General features: G+C 44.2%; 1 protein-coding gene across 2 annotated transcripts in view; it reads left to right on the forward strand.

The window, feature by feature from the left end:
* LOC119182977 (uncharacterized) overlaps nucleotides 1-12597 on the forward strand; it is a 34240-nt gene that overhangs the window by 16286 nt on the left and 5357 nt on the right. For both annotated transcript variants that reach the window (XM_075869280.1, XM_075869281.1), the window contains 5 exons: nucleotides 1568-1770; nucleotides 3884-4052; nucleotides 5774-6049; nucleotides 8588-8732; nucleotides 12155-12427. In XM_075869280.1, the coding sequence (XP_075725395.1) occupies nucleotides 1568-1770; nucleotides 3884-4052; nucleotides 5774-6049; nucleotides 8588-8732; nucleotides 12155-12427 (1066 nt within the window). The remainder of the gene's footprint in view (nucleotides 1-1567; nucleotides 1771-3883; nucleotides 4053-5773; nucleotides 6050-8587; nucleotides 8733-12154; nucleotides 12428-12597) is intronic.

Raw genomic sequence — 12597 nt, forward strand, 5'->3', positions numbered from 1 at the left:
ACACATGGACAGATGGACGGACGCATGGATGGACGCACGGATGGTCGCGCGGAAGTACGGAAGCAAGAATGAATGGACGAACGGAAGCTTGAATGGGCTGACGGACGCTTCGCCCCACTCATCACCATTCACTCCGTGAATATGCCGTGATTTTTTTTTCTCGTATAACTCTTCGGTACTTGGTATAGAGGGTGCCACCGGACACTCGATTCGAAAGAGTCCAAGAGAGTCCAAGAGCTTAGTCAACATGTTGTCGTGAATCGCAGCATGACTGATCGCACGGCAACGCTGTTGATAACGGAAAAAGGAGAGGGAGAGGTGAAGAAAAGCTGTAGTTTACATCAGCTGAACCGGCCCACGTGTAATGACTGCTTAGATCCTGCTGGTTCGATAAAGGCCGACCAAGTTCAAAAGAGTCGTGAAATTGAAGAAAGTTGGATAAATCGAATATTCAAAATCTACACGCGTGCATGTTTATCGAATAATTTTTTTGTATTTATGCGAAGGCACAGAGCACTATAGATGATGTAGGACACATCCATGACGAATGCAGCATTCGCCCTCTGTATTCCCGCTCAAAAGCACGCCAAAAAAAAAAGTCGCATAAAGTTGTACATGCCAGCGGATGCCGCTAAGTGACTAAATAAGGTGATGCAACAGTGCCGCAAGGTCCAATCACACCTTGGCAGAAGCGTGACGTCGTGCCCCTGAAGCATCAGCGAAAATGCTTTGCCCCTCCAACTTTTCTAGAAAACGTTCCACTAAGGCATTTATTTCTCTGCATCGAAGCTCACAGCGGCATGACAAAAGTGCCTGCAGATATAAATGTAGCTAGCATTTCTGTAAAGCAGGGCCTATAATTACACAGCTCATAGCTATAGATAGGTGGCTGTGAGGCGAAAGAATTGCGCATGTTTACTGTGATACCGACTGACTCTGCGGGCTGGCTCCCTTCACTCAGTTACTATTAATGACTAGTCGTTGTCTTATCTTGACTTACATGCCGTGTCAATGCCATATCTTCATCTAAATTTTGACAGTTATGTCCTTAACAGTAACTTGTTCCCTGGCCCACTTTGTTATCTCCATTCACATTAAACGTTACACTTTAAATTTTCCTTTCAATGACTTCCAATTTTCTGCCCGCCCTGATACGGTGGTGTAGTGGCTAAGGTTTTCAGCGGCAGACCGGCTGCGGAAGCAGGGTTGAATTCCGGCTGCGGCGGTTGCATTCTTGATGGAGGCGAAAATGCTGCGGGGCCATGGGCTCATGTTTGGGTGCACGGTAAAGAACCACAGTTGGTCGATATTTCCAAAGTCCACCACTACGGCGTCTCTCATAACCATATAGTGGTTTTGGAACGTTAATCCTCGAATATCTATCTAAATTTCCGCCACGTTTCTGCTCCGTAGGTAGGGAACCGTAAGATTCAGCGGTAAAAATCAGCTAAATCCCTTTAGGGATAGTAGTTAACTGCAAATCTTAATTCGAGAATGGCCGTCTAAAGCGCCATACCCCGCTATTTAGTACTGTTCGTGTGCTCTACAAAAACACGATCTTGTTCAGGGTCTATTAGCAATGGGTCCTGTATCTGGTTTCACGGATGCCGCATCATTCAAGTACCTGGACCAGTCCACCTTCAGAGAGTGCCCTGTCGGAGACCCGAGGGCAGCAGTCTTCGTTGTTGTCTACACGTCGGGCACCACGGGACTTCCGAAGGGCGTCGAGCTCACTCACCATAGCTTCGTTGCCAACTTCTGCATATCAAAGTACGTAGTCTTATGAGTGAATGTCGAACGATAAGCTTGTATCGCCGTTACATTTGTGTGACCGCAGAAAGTTTCGCATATGGTGAAGAACCGAGAAGCCATGCTAGTACACTCTTGAAGAATGCAGTTGGGCAGAGAGAATAACGTCAAAAATGGCGTGAACACTACAGCGCGCATGGCGGATGAGCTTAGTTACCTCAGACACGCAAACTGACGACACTAAGGAGGGCGAATGAGCATGCATCATCGTATAACCCCAATATAGTGCACTTCATGTGCTTGCGCTTGGCGCTTTCCTTGATAAGACGCTTGGCGCACATGAGCTAGCGTATGCGCGACAACAACACTGCAGTCGATATTGCAAGAAAGAATACAGTCATTATGAATGTTTTGGAATCTTCAGGCGATTGTTTTTGTTGGTCATCTCGCTTCGTTGCTGCAATTGGTTGGCTTGCACCTTTGTGAAAAAAAATCACATAAGCTGCGACCAAGGTTTGTCATGTTGTCCCCTAGACTTACGACATTCCAGCAGAAGCTATTACTGCACTTTTCCCATACTTTCGTCAGTGGAGACGTAGACCTTCAAGTAGTTTCTTCTAAGCGAGACACGTTCAAGATAATTCTTATCTCTGAAACAGCCAGAAAATGCCATGGGATCTACAGCGATGTTCACGTTCTTCCAAAATAGGAACGAAAGCTCGTTTCTAATTTCTTCGTAATGTTGAACTGAACTCGCTGAGCAGGTTCTTTTATTAGGAAATGAACGCGTTCCTGTTACATTTCAAACATTGAAACGTGTCGCTACAATAACGTTATATTTGCATTTTTTTATCCTCTTGTGGATTACCCTGAGCTGTACTAAGGATACAAACCGCAAACCCGCATCGAAATACGGATGTTATAGGAACGTGAACATCAGCAATAAGAATTGCCTGTTCGTGCGGCCGCCTTACGTGTCGATGACCCTGGTTGTGCTAAAGTTGATGCGATGGGCCATCTCTTTTCTATGTTCGCCGAGAGCGTTTCGCGCAGAGTTGAAGCTACTTACGTCATTTCTCCTGTAGGGCAGTTAACCCCTTAACTGCTTCGGACGAACAGAGCTCGTCCTGCCTCAACTGTCACCAAACGTTTTTGGACGGATAGAACTTGTCCAAGCGGAATAAGTACTCCTTTCTAGTGTTCAGGCGGAGAGCGCACACATACGACTCACATTGCGTGTCATCTTCCAGATGGCAGCATTTTAGCGAGGATTTCTTTTTACCGTGTGGCATGAGCGTAGTTTTCGTATGAAAAAACGGCGTGCTGTGGCGGTGACCCATGCATAGCAGGCACATGAACTCGAAAGAAACGCAATTTTTGTCATCTTTTTGTGATGATGATTACAGTACAGATATTTATCGTGTGCCAACTAATAAAGACAGTAATTACGGTGAATTGAGCAGTTGCTCCGGTGATCATAAAGACGGCTACGACAAAAACGCGGCAAGTGGCCGCCAGTTAAGCCGCCTTGCGTTACTACCCTTTGGAAATTGTCCATGTGGCGCCGAAGCTCCTCGAGTGAAATACCCCAAGGGTTCTTAGCCTACAAAAGTGAAAAAAAGATGTGGTGTCTGTAACTCTTTGGCTGATAAGGTTTTAAAATTTCATTTGCAGCAATTAGCTGGTTTTCTATGTATTGTCCAGAAATAATATTTAGTCATATATATTCACTGAGCATGTGGTGAAAATATTTTTCAACATTGACTAGCTGCTTTTTAGTGCAATCAGATTCTAAATTAAAAATAAAATTAGGCGCTTTTTAATGAAAATTTTTTATAAGAACGAGCAGTTGAGGAGTAACGCAATAATGATTTCCGAAAACACGTTAACAGCGGCGGAGGCAGCTCGATCAGCAGACCGCGTGAGCCTGTTCCGCATAAACGATTGTTACAAGATATGTGTACTATATTTCTTTGAAATTTATTTAAACAACATATACGTATTGAGGAACACTATCTGACATGTGGCTGCGCATTGAGTCTGCTGATTGTCAAGCTCGAATCATTTTCTCTCGTACATATTCGGCTATCACAAACAAGTGCGACGGGCAAACGTGACAAACCTTCTTTTTCAGGCCTTGTATGTCATCAGATGAAACGGATACTGTGCTCGCTTCAGCTCCTATCGGCCACCTGTCTGGACTGCTGCTCGGATTGATGGCTGTTCTCGATGGATCAGTCTGCGTCCTTGCGCAGCCAGGCCTCAGCCTTCAAGAATTCACTGAACTTGCTGATGAACATAATGTAAGTTATTCGTTAAGTATTTCGGTATGATTCTTTATTCCAGACATGCGAAGGCTTATTATGGCTTGACGATTGCAAGAAAAAAATTTGGCATATCTCACGCACCTTGCAAATCGACGTTATGCTATGCCTGCCGATATGAGTACGTTAGATACACGCACTACCAGCATGAAGTAAAGTAGACTGAAACGTTTCATTAGCCCGTGTTGGTGGTTACGTGTGCACACATAACGAATACGTATGCATCTCTGACGTATCTGTGGCGTCAATGTGTCGATGGGTCACTGTGAAATGTGAGCACCAGGAGCAGAAGTATAGTTGTTTCTGCGACCGTCCGTTAATGGAGTGATGAGGGGTCCCTGTACATTAAAAAACTAGGTAATTTAAATTGACACCTCTTATAAAGAAGTTGTCTATGACATATGCGTTCCTCGTAGTGGTCACGAAATTTTCAAAGGCTATGTCTACATAGACAACGTCTTACATTAATTGTGTGAATCAGGTCAGGTTGTGGTTTAAAATATCCACAATAACGATGTCAGCGACAATGAGAAGTGGTACGCTTATATGCCTTGCTTGTGCAAGCAAGTATGGCGGCCCTCCATGGATGCTGCTATAAAAAAAAGCTTTAGTGGATGGCGCTTTACTGCAATTGCCGTTACAGGTCGAGGGATCAAATCTTGACTGCGGCGACTACATTTTCGATGGAGGCGAAATTGTTGTGAGTCCGTGTGCTCCTATGGGTGCCCGTTAAAGAGCCCCAGGTGGTAGAAATTTCCGGAGCCTTTCACTACGGCGTCTCTTAAGCATGAGGTGGTTTTCGAACATATAAATGCTACTTATCAATCAGTCAATACGATTGCTGTTATCTCAACGTGACGGGTGTATGATAAAAATACATATGTACTGTTTATAAGATTGCATAGCTAGGACTGCAACCATAGTTAACGTTTTACGAACATTGCGGTATAATTGACAACCAATTCCGAGAACTACGACATATACTACGATTAGACTATTTTTTGAAGGCTGTAGTCCGTATACCCTGTGTATAAACTTGCATCGATTTACATGAATGCGGTATTTTTTGCTGGTTAGATGTAACAGCGGTTTTATTATGTTAAAAGTTCTGAATATTCGTTCGAAATGAGGTGGTGTAGCATTTCAGGCATATATCTTGAAACAATTTGCCGTACTATTCAAAATTAGTTTAAGTAGTGTTCGATAAGTATTTGTAATCGATTCGGCTTAATGACTATTCACTTCAGTTCTAAATTGCACTCTTCGCACATCACTTAGCAGAGGTGGCAGACATTTTCGGTGTCTCTCTTAATCATATCGCAATTTTGGGACGTTAAAGTCCAACAAATATTATTATTTTAACTAATGCTTTGTACAATTTCTATTATACTATCTTCAGCCATTAATATATGGTACAAATGTATTAGGCCGTTGTCGAAAGAAAACGTTCACTAGATAAAGGAGACGAGATTACGACGTCTCTACACTCTAATATGAATTACGTATTCACGCGATAGATGATGAAAAATTCCATGAGTCGATATAGCTTTGCCTGCTTTTGTATATCGCCCATCAGTAAGAACCTTACTGATCACCTCAATGATCATCACCTCTACGGTGGTGTTAGTGGTAAACATTTCATCACCCTTTGAAGAAAGTCTTTGTGTCGCATTACCGTCACTGCACACTCTTCCATGCAGATTACGTCTATGTTCTCATTTCCGACGCGACTTCAGACTTTAGCAGAAGAGATGCTCCGTGACGGAAAGCAGATCAGGAGCACTCGTCGCATCGGCGTGGCCGGTGGTGTACTTTCACAAGCAACGTATGATGCGGCCTTCAAGGCATTCGAGAATCTCGACAGCTTGGTCATCATGTACACTATGACGGAGAGCGGTGGCATCGTCTGTTCAACTTCTCTGCACGAGGCGATAAGAATTGGCATGGGATTTCCAGGGGCCATGGTTGAAATCAAGGTATTTGTATAACAGTTTTTTTTTTTGCAGTACTAACCATGTAAGCAGGAACGAATAGAATTTTGCAGTTTTGAAACTTGGTTCACGAGAACCATTTTCGTATTTTTGTATATTTATGAAAGGAACCACCACCAACTCTAAAGGAAACAATATCTCGATAAAACACTCAAAATATTTTCATTTTGTTGGGAACGTACCTAGCCCAGCTGCATTTTGTTTGTCGTAGAATTTGTGTATGTCAAAAGGATTGTGGTGCACACAAGCTAGATAGTTTTTGACGCTCTTGTGTAAAGAGCTCCTTTCGCAGAAATTCCGGCGTCGGCAATGTTGGTTGTGAGCGAAAAAATATCTTCTGCGTGACCGAAAATTGATAGATACAAATAAAATAAATACTATTAAGTAATTCCGGGTCTGTGTTAGAAATCAAACTCGGGTCGTTTGCGTGTCCAGCGGGTGTTCTACGACACAGCCACACGTCTGCTTGCGAATATGATGGAAATAACTGCTTCTGCTTGAAAACGCAGTGATAGTAACTTTCATGCGGAGGGAGGGAGGCTTTATGCGCGCACTTATCCTGTGGTGGGGGAGAATCTTGCACCTTTGCTTTGATCGGAATGATTGCGTTTAGTTGCTGGAAGGACAAAGATCACTTCCCTTGCTGGACAAGTTATGTTTGCGAAAAGAGCGTGCTTTTCAAACACAACGAAGTAACAACTGGGACAGTTGTCAGTGCGTACTCATATCTGTACCAATGATTACGTTTCTGCATTTTTTTGTTTAAACGGTGCGTTGAGTGTCAATCTGTAAACATTGTTAGTTAGCTGCCATCCTGTGTGTGTTGTTTTCGTGCTTTTTTTGTGCATGAACAGCACGCTGCACGTTTGAATGTGCTTGCCGTTCTCAGTGTTACATGCCAAGTTTTTGATGTAGAATTTACTGCTTCGCCCATGCGGTGAAACTGTGACTTCTTCTTGCTTGAGCAAAACAAGGTACCCTACGTGGATGAATGGATGGATGAATTAACTTTATTGTGAATTTCGGAACGCCCTTCATCTCGTAGCGGGTCATATTCATATCGGAACAAAAAGACCAAGTCTTTCTACAGCATCGCGTCCGAAGAAAAAAAAAGTAGGATTACACTAGTCTTTCCACAGGACCAAAAGAAAAGTTCTTTTCCAGCTTTCTTCCTTGCACTCGTTGTGCAAGGCGCCCGCAGGGGTGTCTACGCAAGCAGGTGTTTTGTGAGTGATGTTACCACCGACCTGAGCCTATGGGGGGGGGGGGGGGGAATCAATTTTTTTTCTCTTAGCCGTGCATGGCATTGCAATGTCTGGTGAAAGGAGATGGGGGGGAGGGGTGACTTACTCTGGGTGATTGGACTTCTAAGGCCTCTTGGTAAATGCAACGCACCCTTTTAGCACCGGCTTGGCATCTTTTCCGATCTTTCTCTGATAATCGATCGTTCTTTCTGCTTTAAGTTAAAGCTTTTTTTGTAGTGTCGTCTCTTCCATTTATTTCCTTGTTTTCTGGCGGCAAGGGATATCTTTTGAGGTTTTAAGTCAGATTTGGTTATAGTATTGGCGTGCTGCTGGCTTTGTGCAGACCTGCTCACATGTTCTGCCACGTTGTAGGCACTGTTGCCGAACGAACAACCTTTTCCATGGAAAGAAACTAATTACCCATGAATCGCCCCGCAAGAATTGGCGCACAGATGCAAGTACACATCCCCCCCCCGCCTCCAACAAAGAATAAACACGACTTGTTCTCCAAGTACCACGTTAGTCATTGTGCGTATCGTGACAAGAATGCTCGAAACATATCACCACTCCTTGCACCCAGGCACCTCACTGAGACAATAGGAAATAGCTACAAGGCCATGAAGATGGCCATTGGGTACTTTCTGGTGGAGGTCAAGGGTGAGACTCCGTATGAGAAGTTCACTGACCTTGTAGCGTTTGAGGAGAAGCCAATAACCCTCGCCGCTGACCGAGCCATGAACACCGTCGAATAAGTCTTGTCAGACGACAACTTAGTAGATCTTTCGGATGAGGCACTTCTAGGTAGTAGATATGCTGAATGAACGACCACGTGATATATAAAACAATGATTTTTCGTATAGTTCAATTCAGTATATTATGGAATGATTATTGGCGTAGACAACAATGCAATGTTTTTTTTCACGTCGACTTAGTTTGAGTGTTTTGGAGTTATGTCTTTGCGATTATGAGTAACACCAATGTTTTCTATATGATAACTCAGCTTGACAATATAACGTTTCATTTTTAAGCTTCCTGTTAGCAGTTATCTGCCTTTGTATATGCCTGATTTTGTGTGGTTTGTAACGGATACATTTTTTTTATTAATGAATAAATTTTGACCAAGAAAACAGTTTTTTTTCGACAGTGTGGGAACATCAGTTTCTATTTTAGGTATATTTCTGAAAGTGACGGTGCTAACCAACTTGCGGGCATGTCCACTATCAGGAAATATTCATAAATAACAGCGCCCAGATTAGAAGAAAACCCCAGGCACACGCAGGTAGTGGACCCTGTGAGTAGAGTCAAGCTGGGTCCAAGTGAGCCAGGCGAAATCTGCTTCCGTATACCGACAGTGATGCGTGGCTATTACAAGCGACCAAAAGAGACAGCGGAATTCTTTGAAGGAAATGGCTGGTGTCGATCAGGTGAGTGGCAGTTTCAGGCACATTAAAGAGACACTAAACATAAGCAATGACTTGGTATAAATTTATGAACTGTTAATAGTGATAAACTGCAATTGATGAATATATGTCACTATGAAAAGTTCGTTATCAGCGGAGAAAAGCTCCGTGTGTGACATCAGAAATTTCAGAATGCATTTTTCGCATTTTCGTGACACTGGCGTGACAAAGTTGGCTGAAATTTCTTGTGCCAGGTGATTGACACCCACAGATTGCTACGTACTTCATTTCTAGCTATCGGAAGCTGCGTAGGAACCAGTATAAACTCCTTAAAAGTCTACGACGTCGTGGTGTTCGGTGCGAGACCGAAATTCGAGACTCCACCCACATTTTTTTTTTTTGGGGGGGGGGGGGGGCGTTTTCTGTAGAAGCCTTCATGTGCGCGCGCCTCCGTGTTTTAGGGTGGTGACAACTTCGAACATGGTTGCTTACTCTAGCTAAACCAGCCGCCATACTTCACGGGCCGACATGTTGGTTCTCAGTGGTCGCTCATTTACATTAAAGGCAGCGTGGGTTTTAACAAGACGGGGCTATGTTTTTTTTCCCGATATCGCAAGTTCTGAAGGCTGAAGATTTATATTCTAATGTTACCCGCTGTTTTGTAGAATAGGAAAGACATGTTCGTGGCTCGAGTTTGTTTCAAATACTGTTAAAACAGTCCGTTTCTCCCACCTGTTAGACCCAGCGCATTGACGGTGTGAGAATATTTAGGGAGCCTATATTTGCGTACGGGAGAACCTCGCAGTCACTGTGAACCTACTTCAATGTCTGCGCGGCATTCCTGAAGCAAGTTCACCTTAGCACTGCAGACACCTCAAAGTCCTCCTGATGCAAAGATCGAAACCGTGCTCTTTATATGATGGTACCCATAGCGACAGGGAAGGCAGATGAAACAACTGGGTAGCTCGCGTTGTTCTCTGTAAACCGCATAACTTCGCTAGCCTGTTTATCATACCTGAAATATTGATTTTGTGTGCAATATAATTTCCTGCAGCAAGTTTAGTTCCTGCAAATGAATCTGTACAATGGACTGCTTAAACCCTTACCAGCTGTAAGCATTTCCCGAAAATAGTAGAGCACTCAATCATATTACACCAACCCTCCCCCCACAAAAGCCTGTATATTAGACTAAAAGAAAAACAAAGGGCTGCAACAACAGTAAAACCAAGTTTTTTCACGTCATAGTTTATTGCTAACAGCATCCAAACGGCATATGACCCTAATTTCTTCGAACCGTCCTGCCTCCACTGCGAAAAGCTCGTGTCTTCGCAGTGGGCCCGCGATACAGCAAGAAAACGAAAATTCACACGCGGCGCCGACGACGTATACGGAGTCCATACTCATTTTCTCTACAAGCAATAAATAAAAACTCAGTTTACGATATCAAATCTTCTATGTGGCTCGTTATGAAACAAAGGAACGGCAAAAATTACGATGCAGCACATAGTGCATATTTGAGTTATGGGCCAACAACCAACTTGCTTAGTGCACATATGCTACACCATTCAGGACCGACAGACAGACAGAACGACGGACGGACGCAAACATAAATCTGTCGCATTCTATGTGAAAGTGAAACCCTTCTTGCAATTATTGAGCGAGTTTTGGTGTGGTTGCGCGTATGATTGAAGGGAAGAACGAATACCTCATGGCAAATCACACAAAATTTAGTTGTGTTGCAAATGAGCAAGACTACAAGAGTCTACAGAGAACGCGGTCGTCGGCTCGTCTGCCTACCTCTACAAATGGCCTTCCTCAGTGACCTAGGAGAAATTGCAGGAACGCGAACACCTGCCAGCAAAGTAAGACGTGAACGCGAGCGTTTGTAGGTGGTTCACGGGCCTGGCGTTTTCCACAATGAATGCGGTGACGGTTTCGGAAACCGATAAAGCACAGATAGTGAATGCATGCAGGACCACACATTCGACTAGTCATATCATTCTATTGGTCGACCGTGCTTCGACTACGAGGATAAACAAGCATACTCAGCCAGCTTTCACTTGCATAGCCCAGCGTAGCTGAACGAAGCCTGATTCATTTATATACTGTGCACGTTGTCGTGTTCACTTTCCTCATTTTGCTCTTTCTCGCATGGCTAAGTCAGCGCTTTCAAAAAATGTGCGGTTATATACTCAGCCCGCTCGCAATACAACGGGTGTTCACCTCCCAAAGACGGGGAGAAGTAGTTGGCTCCAAGCAGTCTCACTTCACTTGTGTAATCCAGCGTTTCCGTTGGCTAGAGCAAGTCGGGAAGCGGGACAGTCTCAAGTGGTTTTGCATTGCGGCATGCAGCACCCTGGCATTTACACTTCAAAGTCCTTGTAGGTGCGCTTAGCGCAAGAATGGTGTCGTAGCGCAAGCTACGTCTACGGTGTAGCCAAACGTAGCTCATACCGCACCTTGCACACCGGCGCCAATATGCAGCTGGTGCAGTGCGGCGGAGCAGGAACGTCTGGCTGAAGAAAGCAACATGGCGATAGTAGGCATAGAAACCGGGACTGGCAACATGGTGCTTTAGCGGGTGGCGACAAGTGCCCGGTAAAAGGCTGACACCACCCTAAAACACGGAGACACGCGCACATGAAGGCTCCCTTGTTTTCTAGCTTACCAAGTGCCATGACACGGTAACAGTGGTGTTTACGGGATTTTCTAAATGTACTTTATTATTGCGCGAAAATTAATTTAGCTGTTTAGTGGCGTGTTATGTCGATCCATATTTCCTTTGCAAAGTGGTACCTTGACTCTCAGTCCTCGCGTCACTATACTATGTCATAACAGTGCCACACATGTCGGAGTGTTCGCCGATTTCTCTATAGTAAGAGAATGCCGTGTGTTTATGAAAAGTGTTTGACGATTTCAAGTACATCATACTCAACTATGAGAGAGCAGTGAGTCATCCCGGATGCACAGTAAACATACAAATACTGTCTAAAGCACAAAAAGCATTGCCGTGTAGCTGAACAGTCATTCAAATGTGTGATCCTGGCCTGTGTTTTTTTTTTGCTCCAAAGGAGGATAAATCAGTTTGTTTTTAAACTCAGCAGCCCATTTCTAACCAGTTGACTCCAACCACAAAACCGCAGCGCTTCTGTCAATCACTTGCGAATGACAGTCGTGCTGGTTGGATTTTTCACTTGAACCGTTAGTACTTTTTCTCGGATATTGCAGCCACGCGCATTAAGAGTTAAAGGTTCGTCATAATACCTAAAACACTGTTTCGAGGAGGAGCAATCCTGTGATCTCTGGGGAAAGTTAGGCCATTCATGTTTATGACTGAGAACCAGTGCCACAAAGATGGGCCATTATTCAGTTATCTAAAATGCGCGAGAGGTCCTTAACATGTCTCTCTCAAAACTCATAGTGCTCATCCTTCGATTTTTTTTCAGGTGACGTTGGTTATTACGACGAGGACGGGCGTTTCTATTTCGTCCAGAGGCTGAAAGAGATGATAAAATGCATGGACAACCAAGTTGTTCCTGCTGAGCTTGAGCAATTGCTGCTTCAGGAGCACTCCGAAGACATTGCCGAAGTGACAGTGGTGGGGCTACCGCACCCTTTATACGGAGAAGCACCAGCGGCTGCGGTAGTGCCCCGGGACCAGTACACGTGTCACAAGGCCGCGGGGCCCTTGGCGGATAAGATTAAGGCTACCATTGCAGGTGCAGTTCCGCTTTTATGCCAATAGTGTTTCTTTATATATTTTGAATACTGCTCGTCTTTTTTCGACACCATGCATAGTAGATGGGCATAGAAGTATGACAAACAGCTACAAAAATTATATCGAGACTCGACGAATTTCTGTCGTCATGGGCATGTCTCGTATGTATGC

The sequence above is a fragment of the Rhipicephalus microplus genome, chromosome 7, assembly GCF_043290135.1.
Source record: "Rhipicephalus microplus isolate Deutch F79 chromosome 7, USDA_Rmic, whole genome shotgun sequence".
Lineage (NCBI taxonomy): Eukaryota > Metazoa > Arthropoda > Arachnida > Ixodida > Ixodidae > Rhipicephalus > Rhipicephalus microplus.